The sequence below is a fragment of the Macaca thibetana genome, chromosome 1 (assembly GCF_024542745.1).
Source record: "Macaca thibetana thibetana isolate TM-01 chromosome 1, ASM2454274v1, whole genome shotgun sequence".
Taxonomy (NCBI): Eukaryota; Metazoa; Chordata; class Mammalia; order Primates; family Cercopithecidae; genus Macaca; species Macaca thibetana.
Window position 1 is genome coordinate 85,298,504 of NC_065578.1, and position 14,281 is coordinate 85,312,784.

Below are 14,281 nucleotides of genomic sequence, written 5' to 3' on the forward strand. Positions count from 1 at the left end.
AAATAAAAGAATAAAATACATATGAAAGTAGTTGGAAATGTTTCATAATTTTTTAAAATGTAAGACATATTGCACATATTGTTTAAATACCTTATGCTTAACTTCTTTTTAAAAGGCATTTTAGGCTGGGCGCAGGGGCTCACGCCTGTAATCCCACCACTTTGTGAGGCCAAGGTAGGCAGATCACAAGGTCAGGGGTTTGAGACCAGCCTGGTCAACATGGTGAAATCGTGTCTCTACTAAAAATACAAAAAATTAGCTGGGTATGGTGGTGCATGCCTGTAATCCCAGCTACTCGGGAGGCTGAGGCAGGAGAATCGCTTGAACCCGGGAGGCAGAGGTTGCAGTGAGCCTAGACTGTGCCATTGCACTCCAGCCTGGGCGACAGAGCAAGATTCCATCTCAAACCAAAAACAAAACAAAACAAAAGGTATTTTAGATAATATAAGGCACAAATGTAGACTTTGGAAAATATCTGGCTATTAAAAATAAAGAATTTTAAAAATATATTTTTTATTTTATACACTACATATGTATGATTTGGATGTTTGTTCCCTCCAAATCTCATGTTAAAATGTGATTCCTAATGTTGGAGGTGTGGCCTGGTGGGAAGTGAGTGGATCGTGGGGGTGGATCCCTCATTGATGGTTTAGCATCATCCCCTTGGTGATAAGTGAGTTCTCAACTCAAGCGAGATCTGGGTGTTTGAAAGATTTGGGACCTTCCGTTTTTCTCTCTCTTACTCCCACTCTCACCTTGTGACGTTGCCTGCTCTCCATTCACCTTCTCCTGTGACTATTTGAGTTTCCCAAGGCCCTCACAAGATGCAAATGCCGCCTTATCTGCATGGCCTGCAGAACTATGAGCCAACTAAACTTCTTTTCTTTATAAATTACCCAGCCTCAGGTATTTATAGTGATGCAAAAAGTAACTAATACAATATAATATAGAAACGTTTATTTTGCTTCCTTAGTGACTAAAAATGGCTAACATTTCCTTTAATGGTTTGGGAGTGAAATGGGATGTTCTGGATACAATAAGGTTACTTCATTCTTTGCAGATATTTCTTTACTCCTGACAGTTTTTGTATAATAAAATTATCTCAGCCTTGAACCACTATGAATTTCTTTACCTCTTCATATTTTTTACATCATGACTTCCTTAGGTCTGTATCCATTCATATATAAATAATACTACAAATGTTTATAGAGCACATTCTAAACATGCCAGATATTATGCTATGGAAATAAATATAAAATAATTATGCAAAACCTACCACAGTGAGACTGTTTTCTGTCACCATAAAAGTGAAAGTAACTACTGTAGTAAGCAAGTGTATTCATGCTACATCTGAATTAAATTCAAAGCTACTAAGAGAGTGTAAGTGTTTTATATATTTCATTCCACTTTTAGGCAAGCATGCTTAACAAAATAATGGAAATGCCTACTTACTCGTGCACCTTTAGGACCTGGATGACCTTCTGGTCCAGCTAAACCCTGGTGTAAACAAAAGACATCGTCATCATACTATAGTACTTTTTAAAGAGTTAATAAATAGATTAATAAAAAGGGCATATAAAGAGGTATCATTTTCAAAACTATAGAATTCCGAACTCTGTATAACTAATGAAGATTACAAATGTTTGAGGAATTTTAGAATTTCTGAACCAAAAGAGCCATCGGAAATAATCTATACACAAATAATATTTTGGATATATAAATAAAGTACCTTAACACATTGTCAGATTTTTAAAAATTTTTTCATTACATTATTTCTCATTGGAAGATTATCTGTGTTGTTTTAAAATATTTCTAATTAACTTATTCTAAAAGATATTACCATAAATTTTTAAAAAGATAAATATATTTTAAACTTTAGATCAATGTCCATATGTTTACATATTCATGTTTTATATTTTTATATAACATATATTCTCACTTGAGAGTAAGAGTGTAATACAGAATACCTCTAAGTGTTTTTAAAGTCCTAAAAAATGGAATTTTGTAAATATTTTGGCTTATTTATTTCCCTCATTCTTGAGAATATAAAAGATATAAATGTAACTTTATACATTTAGTTAAATTTTAGAAGTAATCAATTCACGAAAACTTAGGAAAGATAGCTTGTTCTGTTATTAATCTACATGAAGTAGAGAAAGTTAGAAGTTATAAGGGAATACATATAAAATGATTAGAATGAATTTTTAAAACAGTTTACAAATAACCGAATTCAGTTAGATAAAAGTGTTTGCCAGTGGTATACTGTTTCTCAAATTTTTATAACTATGTTATTAAAAAATGATGTTTATTACAGAGAGTCTTAACTCTTACTATTACTTCATTTAGTTCAGTGACAATATTGTAAAATCACAATCAGCACTGTTTTAAGAACTTACTAACACTTGGGCATTTTAATTTTGAAGATTCCATTGTATATCACATCAAACATATTTAAAAGCCCCATTCCCATTTTAAATAAAACTTTCTGCAGAAAAATTGTAATGGGTTTCTACAACTTGATTTTAAAATTATTTCTCTATGACTTATTCATTATTTAATAAAAGCAACTATTTGAACATTAATTCTCAAAATCAGAAATACAATGTATTAATAAATAGGAACATAAAAAGTCTAAATATAGTTACTGCACCTGCCTGCCAGGGTAACCGGGTGAACCAATATTACCAGCAAATCCTGGAATTCCCTGAAATAATAAATAAAATAAACAGTACAGCAAAGCCAAAGGAGGCCCAAGGAAACAAATTTGGTGTATTTACAATATACAAGCTTGGAAATAATTTTTCCCCATAAAAATACTGAGTCCTACACATGGCTTATGTAACTGAAATCACCTGTGTGAAGGAAAATGGGCAAAAATTGCTAAATAAAATAAGTAAAGCTATTAGATTAGGGCCCTAAATTATATATTGACCATTAATAATGATAAATCTAGGATGGAAAAATCCATAGCTAAAACAGACATTTATTCTAGAAGAAGAGCTGGTATATTTCTTAATTACCAGTAACTTTTTTTTTACCAGTAGATTGAATTATTTCTTGTCTTGATCATCCTACAACACTCCTTAACAGTCTGAGCATGAGCCCCAGAAGACTAAGAGGGGCAGTAAACCACAAAACCAACCTCTACTTCTTTCCTAAAGTAAACTTAACCTTACAGTAAGTCTGATTAAGTAAATGAATATTAAGTGGCAAATACCTTTATCATGACATGGGTCTGATCTAGTAAATTTGAATGGTGCTATGGACTGAAGATTTGTGTGCCTCAAAATTCATGTTAAAATCCTAACCCTGCTGATAATGCCTAACAGTATTAGGAGGTGGCTCTTTGGAAGGTAAATAGGTTGGAGCCCTCATGAATGGGATAAATGACCTTATAAAGAGGCCATGTGAAAATAGAATAAAAAGTCAGCAGTCTGTAATCCAAAAGATAGCCCTCACCAGAACCTAACCAGGCTGGCATGCTGATCTCAGACTTTCAGCCTCCAGAATTGTGAGAAATTTCTGTTGTTTGTAAGCCACCCAGTCTATGGTCTTTTGTTATAGCAGCCCAAACTGACTTAGACAAATCTCATTTGGAATGTGCAACTTTGTATTCTTGATTTAAAACAAAGTTTGCTCAGGAAAGGCTGATAGATGGAAACCCAAAGGCATAAGAAAGAAAAACTGCTACAGAACTGGGTGAAAAAGTGAGACAAAATATTATAGCTTCTATTTTATATATATTAAAAAAACACCTCTTTTTTCATTGATACATCATTCATTCATTCATTTACTCATTAGTTTATTCAGAGTTTAGGTCTATCAAATAATTCTTGACCCAAGGAAATGTCAGAAGAAGGTGTGTTGAGCTGATGACAACAATGCTGTCTAGATTTCTTATTATCACCTAAAATTCCTTTCCTGTTTGTTTATAAATGATATAATGAAAGATAATTGCACTTTGTCCTTTTGCTCTGAAGTAGATAGAAGAGTGTTACCTCCACTTTAAGTACAGATACACTAAAACTTCTAAAAATTTGGAAAATCTAGAGAAAGAACAGACCAAGGAAATGAAAAATAGAGGATAATAGTTGAGTTTCTTTTCTCTACTTTTCTCAGAATTCATCTCTCACTTTTTTCCCTCTCATTTCTATCTCTCATTTCCCCTTCCCTTCCCTTGACCAAAATTAACATTTACTGAGCACTTTTTATTTGCTAAGCACTTTACATATATGAGATAGTCTTTTCTTCATTCTACATTTAAAGAAACTAAGATACACAGAAGTTATGACAATGGACAACTAAAGAGAATGTGAATAAACAATGGCCTTGTGAGGATTACAGAAGAAATTCTTGTCTATATGTAGAGAGATTATATCCTATGAATTTCAGAAGCCATATTTATATATTAAATATTCCCCATTCATATTAGATATCATATATTTACATAATATTTTATTCCCATAACATTTATTGAGCATTTATCATATGCCAGGCACTACTTCAAGTATTTTAGACGTATTATCTTATTCAATCTACTCAAAAACCCTATAAGATAGATATCATTATTCCCATATGAGAGATGAGAAAAAATGAGACATAAGGTGTTTATGTCACCAATGGAAGGTTACTTAGCTAATAAGTAGGAAGTCAGGAATTAAATCAGCAAGTCTAATTCCAGAGACCACCATTCAAAGGCCCATTTCCCTAGTGTGGGTTTGAAGTGCCAAAAACATCCAATAGCACTCCAAGGAAAGTCCTGTAATTATGAGATTTGCTGTAGTATATTTACAACCACCTTCCTTTATGCCCCATCCAAATCCAAAACACCCAGGCCCACATTCTAGACATTCACAAAACCTTATATTGATGTATGCCAACAGAAGGGAGTAAGACAAATGTAAAACGCTGTTTTTATTCTGTAGGTCACTATCTATCTGGCTAATGAAAACCACCATCCCTTTTCCATTCCTTTCCTAGTCAAATTAAGTTAACTAACCTCAATAAAAAGGCAATCTGTTATAGAACATAAGTGAAATACTATTTCAAATGGATTGTCACAGAGGGTGTTAAAGCAACATGTGGAGATCTAGCTAACACAGTTTAGCTATGCAGAGAAAGACACAAAATAATTCCACTCAGTGTCTAAGTTCTGCTATACTAGAACAGCAGTAAACAAAGTAAACAAGTAAGATTTCAGCATAATCTTTACATGGCATAAACATATTCTGAGCCAACCAGACCCTAGAATCACTGAGACAACCAAAGAAACTCAAAAGAAACTCAAAACAAACAGCATGACTTAATTCACTCTGCATTTAAAGATAGAGTTTTAAAAAAAGTTGGCTCACTCAAATCTGCAGATTGGATGGAGTAATAGAGATACAGTTGTATCAACAGCCCCTTGAGAAATCAGGAACAGAAAGTTAGGAAGCCTGCCCTAATCTTACTTAAAACACACGTTCTGAGTCAGTTAGACTTCATTCAGAATTCCGGCACTGCTCCAGCACTGCTACTATGGTTTCTGCTTTTTCATTAGTAAAATAGAATAACAGTACTCATTTTGTGGATAAAATAGAACTATGTGTAGAAATATATTTAAAAGTGGAAGTAACTATAATAACTGTATTTTTTGCTGGGCATTAGGTTAATTAACATATGTAAAACTGAATATATGACTAGAAGTTGTAGTTAATAGTAATATAGTTTGGCAAATAATAAGGGCTGTAAGTAAATGACAGCTCTTATTACTAGAGCTCACATAAATGATATAATTACCTTTCCAAATGTTTGCTGACCAATTTGAAGATATTTACAAATTTTCAAGACAAATGTCTTCTAGCAAGTCAGCTATGCTCCTCTTAATGTCCATAGTATTTTATTTTTATTATTATTATTTTTTTTTGGCATTTGATTTACTTTTATTAAAAATAGTTAACATGTAACATTCACGTTAAATAATGGCCATTTAAATTTTGTAGTACAGTGAAAATATTAATGTAAGAGTATTTTAATTATTAACAGGCTTATTTACCCTATTATTCAATTATATCACCAAAACAATTCTCGAAGTTGAAAGATTTTTCCAATCATTTTTTATTTAAATGTTAGAAACCCAACTATATGAAGCCCTTTATAAATTATTCACATTTTTTCAAATTCTTAGACATTTGTTTTAGGTAATTCTCAAATGATTTTAAAACAGCATTTAAATTCTAAATGATAGTTTTTTACAACTTAAGTCATAGCTTGACTCATTTAAAATATTGCCAGGGAATTCAGCAACTTTTTGGACCTCCACATAGCTGGGGTTGTTAGCTCTGCCAAGTTTTTGAGTATGCTATAGCTAGTATGGTCCAACAGAAGGGCCCATGTGTATTCTGTCCCCTTGTGTTTCTTAGGTATTTGCTAAGAGAATGTAGAGGTCATATAAGAGCTGATTTTGTTATAGCAGCATCGTGATGGTTGTCATTTGCAGGTAGTTCTGTGTCTTGAGGTCTGCAGTGCAGCCAAATGCAGTTTGCTTTACACTCTGAGAAAACATTACTGCCACATTACTGCTTACATGCCATGTGTCACAGTAAATCTAGCTACCACTTGTCTGTTTTGTACTTTTCTGAGTATATTTTCCAGTTGAGAGGATTTTTGTGGTTCTCTTTTTTTTTTTTTTAATTTATTTATTATTATTATACTTTAAGTTGTAGGGTACATGTGCATAACGTGCAGGTTTGTTACATATGTATACTTGTGCCATGTTGCTGTGCTGCACCCATCAACTCGTCATTTACATCAGGTATAACTCCCAATGCAATCCCTCCCCCCTCCCCCCTCCCCATGATAGGCCCCGGTGTGTGATGTTCCCCTTCCTGAGTCCGAGTGATCTCATTGTTCAGTTCCCACCTATGAGTGAGAACATGCGGTGTTTGGTTTTCTGTTCTTGTGATAGTTTGCTAAGAATGATGGATTCCAGCTGCATCCAAGTCCCTACAAAGGACTCAAACTCATCCTTTTTTATGGCTGCATAGTATTCCATGGTGTATATGTGCCACATTTTCTTAATCCAATCTGTCACTGATGGACATTTGGGTTGATTCCAAGTCTTTGCTATTGTGAATAGTGCTGCAATAAACATACGTGTGCATGTGTCTTTATAGCAGCATAATTTATAATCCTTTGGGTATATACCCAGTAATGGGATGGCTGGGTCATATGGTATATCTAGTTCTAGATCCTTGAGGAATCGCCATACTGTTTTCCATAATGGTTGAACTAGTTTACAATCCCACCAACAGTGTAAAAGTGTTCCCATTTCTCCACATCCTCTCCAGCACCTGTTGTTTCCTGACTTTTTAATGATCGCCATTCTAACTGGTGTGAGATGGTATCTCATTGTGGTTTTGATTTGCATTTCTCTGATGGCCAGTGATGATGAGCATTTTTTCACGTGTCTGTTGGCTGTATGAATGTCTTCTTTTGAGAAATGTCTGGTCATATCCTTTGCCCACTTTTTGATGGGGTTGTTTGTTTGTTTGTTTGTTTTTTTCTTGTAAATTTGTTTGAGTTCTTTGTAGGTTCTGGATATTAGCCCTTTGTCAGATGAGTAGATTGCAAAAATTTTCTCCCATTCTGTAGGATGCTTGTTCACTCTGAAGGTAGTTTATTTTGGTGTGCAAAAGCTCTTTAGTTTAATTAGATCTCATTTGTCTATTTTGGCTTTTGTTGCCATTGCTTTTGGTGTTTTAGACATGAAGTCCTTGTCCATGCTTATGTCCTGAATGGTATTGCCTAGGTTTTCTTCTAGGGTTTTTATGGTTTTAGGTCTAACATTTAAGTCTCTAATCCATCTTGAATTAATTTTTGTATAAGGAGTAAGGAAGGGATCTAGTTTCAGCTTTCTACTTACGGCTAGCCAGTTTTCCCAGCACCATTTATTAAATAGGGAATCCTTTCCCCGTTTCTTGTTTTTGTCAGGTTTGTCAAAGATCAGATGGTTGTAGATGTGTGGTATTATTTCTGAGGGCTCTGTTCTGTTCCATTGGTCTATATCTCTGCTTTGGTACCAGTACCATGCTGTTTTGGTTACTGTAGCCTTGTAGTATAGTTTGAAGTCAGGTAGCGTGATGCCTCCAGCTTTGTTCTTTTGACTTAGGATTGTCTTGGAGATGCGGGCTCTTTTTTGGTTCCATATGAACTTTAAAGTAGTTTTTTCCAATTCTGTGAAGAAAGTCATTGGTAGCTTAATGGGGATGGCATTGAATCTATAAATTACCTTGGGCAGTATGGCCATTTTCACAATATTGATTCTTCCTATCCATGGGCATGGAATATTCTTCCATTTGTTTGTTTCCTCTTTTATTTCATTGAGCAGTGGTTTGTAGTTCTCCTTGAAGAGGTCCTTCACATCCCTTGTAAGTTGGATTCCTAGGTATTTTATTCTCTTTCAAGCTATTGTGAACGGGAGTTCATTCATGATTTCATTCATGATTTGGCTCTCTGACTGTTATTGATGTATAAGAATGCTTGTGATTTTTGCACATTGATTTTGTATCCTGAGACTTTGCTGAAGTTGCTTATCAGCTTAAGGAGATTTTGGGCTGAGACGATGGAGTTTTCTAAATATACAATCATGTCATCTGCAAACAGGGACAATTTGACTTCTTCTTTTCCTAATTAAATACCCTTTATTTCTTTCTCTTGCCTGATTGCCCTGGCCAGAACTTCCAACACTATGTTGAATAGCAGTGGTGAGACAGGGCACCCCTGTCTTTTGCCAGTTTTTATGGGGAATGTTTCCTGTTTTTGCCCATTCAGTATGATATTGGCTGTGGGTTTGTCATAAATAGCTCATTATTTTGAGATACATTCCATCAATACCGAATTTATTGAGTTTTTAGCATGAAGGGCTGTTGAATTTTGTCAAAGGCCTTTTCTGCATCTATTGAGATAATCATGTGGTTTTTATCTTTGATTCTGTTTATATGCTGGATTACGTTTATTGATTTGCATATGTTGAACCAGCCTTGCATCCCAGGGATGAAGCCCACTTCGCAATTAAAATGCAAAATTATTTCAGCTGTTTCTCAAAGTTAACACAACTTTTGCCTCTTTTTTTTTTTTTTTCTGGAAACAAATAGAATAGAAAGCAAGAACTGACTAGAATATACATTTTCCAATCTTTAAAATTGGTTTTAGACTGTTCTAAAAAGTATATGACCCTTAGAGATAATATATATACCACCACAACTAGTTTATGGAGCAGTTTTGTGAGTGAACTGGTCAGTAATGACACATGGCCAATTTTCCACTTGTGAAGTATCAGGTTTCCTCTGTTGGAATCCACGTTTCTGCCAAAGCAGTATCCTACAAATTTTTTTCTCCCCCGGGACTAATCCCACTCACCCTTCTCATCTTTTTCTCTCGTAAATGCTCAAATGCTTTTCAGTACATGTTGATTTGCAGGAAACTGATATTACATGTGTTACAGATACATATATCACTTTGCTTGCCATGTCTAGTAATTATTAATCTTGAAAAGTTGTGCTTCAGGGACTGAACAGAGTATACTGTCTAACTTAACATGAATGAAAGGGAAAATTGGCTTTGTTTCTTCATTTATAGCTTTCCTTCAGGTACCATCCATCACATTTCTTCCTGGATCTCCCTTTAGGGCTTCCTGAGTCTCTGTGCTGATTCTTTAATAGCAGTATCCATCATCATAGTCAGTTTCTAATATCTTACCCTTTTCACTGTTATAGTCACACTATATTTTCAATATAGTAACACTATAAGAGATATGACTTTATTTTTTTCTATGATATAATGATATATTATTTTCTGATGAGAGAGAAGCAGTTACATGATCAAAAACTAGATAGTTCCAAAACTATTTTGACTTTTAAATATTGTGTATGTGTACTATGGACAATGATATATGTACTATTCTAATTTGGACTGTTATTGAAATTTATTTGCATTTCCTCAGGAAAAGGTCAGGGAACAATCAGCTATGGATTGGGCTTTAGTGAACTGGTAAGCTCCTGAAATTGTACAAAAAAGTCAAGTCTGTGTGTGTGTGTGTGTGTGTGTGTGTGTGTGTATGGATATGGATATTTTCTGGGAAAGGATTCAAAATATTTATGAGATTCTCAAAGAGGTCTGTGAACTGCAGAAGTTTAAGAGCTACTAGTCTGAAACATATGGGGCAAAAGCAAAAAATGAATAACAGTGAAATAATATCTGTTATAGTTTTTTAAATAAAAAGGTCTACAGCTAATCAATTAAAAGGTTGTCCTGTACTAAACAGAGTAAAAAATCACTGCGAAGAAAAATTGAAAAAGTGGGGGCAAATAATCTCTCAATGGTGTTCTCTAATATGTGTCTTTTTCACACATGATATAAGTCGTATAAAGGAAGTACCTACTTGTTCACCTCGAAGTCCTGGGAGTCCAGGATGTCCTTTGAGACCCTGCAAAAGAATAAGCAAAGACACTCTATGAAAAGTAAACTCATATGCGCCAAATAACGAAACATAGGTTGCAAGTTGCCTTATATCCCAACTTTTGGTTTCCTCTTCAATACAAATTTAATTGTTACTAATTTATTTCTTATTAAACTTAATCTTTTTTATTTAATAAGAATTACTTTTTTATTAAATAACAAATTCTTTTAATAATGTAATCTTGCATGCTTTTTTTCTTTCTTTTTTTCTTTTTTTTTTTTTTTTCTGAGACAGAGTCTCGCTCTGTCACCCAGGCTGGAGGGCAGTGGCGCGATCTCGGCTCACTGCAAGCTCTGCCTCCCGGGTTCACGCCATTGTCCTGCCTCAGCCTCCTGAGTAGCTGGGACTACGGGCGCCTGTCACCACACCCGGCTAATTTTTGTGTTTTTTAGTAGAGACAGAGTTTCACCGTGTTAGCCAGGATGGTCTCGATCTCCTGACCTCGTGATTCGCCCACCTCGGCCTCCCAAAATGCTGGGATTACAGGCATGAGCCACCGTGCCCGGCCTTCTTGCATGTTATTTGAATGACTTGTTACTATCAACTAAAATGGTAGCATAGTACTGAATAGAGAGTAAAGCACAGTATCTTTTATAAAAGGTTCATATCTAGCAATGGATATGTTAAGTTTGCTGAAGCTTTTAAAAAGTTAGTTTTAGTTGAATAATGCTAAGACAAATGGTCTCAGACATAATCTGCTTGTAATTATTGAAAAACTGGATCATATCCAGGCAGTTCCTCTAACCCAAATCATTGTCATAACACCCCAAGAATGACCTAACTCAAAGAATCATGAGGCTACTCACAGGTTCATCAAAAGGGGTTCTATAAAGTTGTCTAGGGAATTAGTAATAAAGAATATTTTCCAAATAATAGAAGCAAAAGAAAATCTTACTCTCTATAAGTTAACACCCAAAGCTATAAAATAGACAATATCTTTCTTCAAGAAAGATATAGGGACAAAATAAAGGAAACTAAAAGAAAGGACAGGAAGAATGAAATAAAGAAAGATTTTGGAGCTTATTTGTACAGTTCTACATAAAAATCAGTGATTTGATCTACTGTTTACCACAGGATTTTGGTGCATACAAAAGAAATTCCTTTTCTTAAGGACTTAAAATATAACTCAAAAGCCTGAAATAAATCATAGTTTACGAATATCAAAAATTTCCAATTAATATACTGCAAACTAAAGACAAATTTCCTGGGTTTCAGAATATAGCCCAATGCAGTGAAAGAATTATTCAGTATTAATCACTGAGGGTTTATCAGAAGAGATGAGTTTGGATTAATGGATGAGAGAAGGGAATGACACTTTGGTTAAAAAACATCATTTAGAAGAGGTGCCTATTTGAAAACTAAAGGAATGATTTCAACAGCTTTTGTGATGTTAAACTTAAAACAGTTTAACTGTTTTTACATTTTTAAAGAGAGTTCAAGATTAGGCTAATTACATAATATAATACATATCGTGCTCAGTTGTCTAAATGTTTACACAAAATTCCACAAGTAAAATATCTACAAAGCTTAGTTTTTTCACTTTTTACAACAGGGGATAAGAAATATCCTCAGTGCTAGACAGTGGTGGTGGCTCCCTGGGATGAGGCAGCAGCTCTAGGAGAGTGTGAGCTGGAAGTTTCCTGGAGGATGACAAATAAAGAGCCAGGGTAGGAGGCTCATAGGTTACAGAGACTCTCTGCCATGAGCCTATTTCCTTTTCCTATTTTTTAAAAAAGTATGTGTTTATTTATTTACTTATTTTAAATTCTGTGAACCCTTGAATCTAGCTGTCTAGCTACAAGCTTGATTTTCTTTGGCCAACACCTGTTTTTCAAATCAGAGTTAGTTTCCTCACTAGCCTATAATGAAACAAAATGCAATGGTGGCACAATTTTATTTTAGCTTATTTTCCCCAAATCACTCCATAATAGTGAACTATGTGTATATGTTAATCATGGTATCTTCTGTATGTACACTTCTCTTTAAAGGGGTTCTTCTTCATTCAGAGACCCTGACAAGGTGGCAGCACCGTGCAGTCATGATCTGTTTTTTATGAACTCACTCCTTCCCCACCTCAGCCACAGGACTTGACACTTAATCTAAGGGAGGACAATATAAGTCAGGCCAGTAGCTTACAAAATGACTTGGAATAAAGATTTATTTAAATAAATTCATTCATTCATTCATCCATGTCAATAAAGTTTTATTTAAATAAAAACAAGCTGGGCCAGGCAAATGGCATTCCTGTAGTCCAGTTACTTAAGACGCTGAGGTGGGAGGGTTGCTTGAGCCCAGGAGCTCAAGTCCAGTGCGGGCAACATAGCACCCTCTTAAAAAAAAAAAAAAAAAAAAAAAAAAAAAAAAAAAAGGACAAGCTGGGCCAATAAAAATCTCTTTTTTAAAAAAATAAAGTTTATTAAAACAACAATAGAAAAATGCAAGTACTTAACAGTGGGGGTAGGAGGGAGCTAGACAGATTCACAAAGAAAGGCTAAGAGGAAGAGTAGGGTCGCTGAGATGCTCCAAGAAAGCCAGAGTATACATAAAAATTAGAAATAGAAATTATGTTAAGACAGTTGTCAGAGGACAAGATAACACAAAAAAGCAGATGCAGAGAAAGTAGATAAGTACTGGTAGAAAAGTACAATAAAAGATTCACAAACTAATGCTGCTAAGATACAGCTGCTTTGAATCAGTGTGTATGTCAGACCAAGTCATATTACAGTACCTGGCTTTAGATTCCATGGGATCCCTGTTTCCTTATTGCTGCAGAGAGGATTGAAATAATCACTGTTTCTTGAAATATCCTAAATCCCCTTTCTAAGCAATCCGAAGAGCCTAAGTAAAGCAATTTTTGTTTGTTTTACTGATAATAACAATGAACAGATCAAGCCATCTTGATCTTGATCTTGATCCAATTTTACCATAAACTAGTCATATTGTTAACATCAATGTCTTAATTTGTAAAGTGACAGCTTTCAATTACATTTTTGCTAAATTTTTTTATTGATTACTTTGACTACTGTAATCTATAAGAAAGTCATTACTTTTTTCAATGTAGCTGTCACTGAGTAAAAAACAAAGCAGATATAAGAGTTACTTCAGGAAGGCCAGGCGCAGTGGCTCATGCCTGTAACCCCAGCACTCTGGGAGGCAGAGGCAGGCGGATCATTGGAGGTCAGTAGTTCGAGACTAGCCTGGCCAACATGGCGAAACCCGTCTCTATTAAAAACACAAAAAAATTAGCCAAGTGTGGTGGCGTGTGCCTGTAATCCCAGCTACTTGGGAGGCTGAGACAGGAGAATTGCTTGAACCCGGGAGGCAGAGGTTGCAGTGAGCTGAGATCGCTCCAATGCACTCCAGTCTGGGTGACACAGCAAGACTCCATCTAAAAAAAAAAAAAAAAAAAAAAAAAAGAGTTATTTCAGATTTGGAGACATAGGGAGAATTCATGTAAGGTCAGTGTACATATCAGAGAAAAATCCAGATTCAGGCACCCATGGGGCACTTCCTTAAATGCTCTAAAACAAAGATGGGACTCTGGAGTGGGCAAAATGGAAGAGAGTGGGTTAGGTAGGAGGCTATTATGACAGTCTAGGTCAAAGATAATGATAAGTTAGCCTATGTTGGTAGAGTTAAAGATGATACCTAAGCACTTGAAAAAGCTTAAGCTTAATTTAAGCTCTTCATTTTACTCACTGTAGTGTTCCCATTGTCTGGTACATAGATGTTGCTTATTAATTAACTGGTGGAGAGACATGGATGGAAGAATGAATGAATGAA

The 14,281-nt window shown here is 34.9% G+C and overlaps 1 protein-coding gene across 4 annotated transcripts in view; it reads right to left on the reverse strand.

Moving 5' to 3' along the window:
- The window catches only part of COL24A1 (collagen type XXIV alpha 1 chain), a 392,042-nt gene that overhangs the window by 297,608 nt on the left and 80,153 nt on the right, over window positions 1-14,281 (reverse strand). For all 4 annotated transcript variants that reach the window (XR_007721823.1, XM_050772561.1, XM_050772480.1 and 1 more), the window contains exons 9-11: window positions 10,421-10,465; window positions 2,651-2,704; window positions 1,453-1,497 (exon numbers count right to left, since the gene is read on the reverse strand). Coding sequence is in view for 3 of the 4 variants with exons in the window: in XM_050772561.1 (XP_050628518.1) it covers window positions 1,453-1,497; window positions 2,651-2,704; window positions 10,421-10,465 (144 nt within the window). In the remaining variant the exon portion in view is untranslated. The remainder of the gene's footprint in view (window positions 1-1,452; window positions 1,498-2,650; window positions 2,705-10,420; window positions 10,466-14,281) is intronic.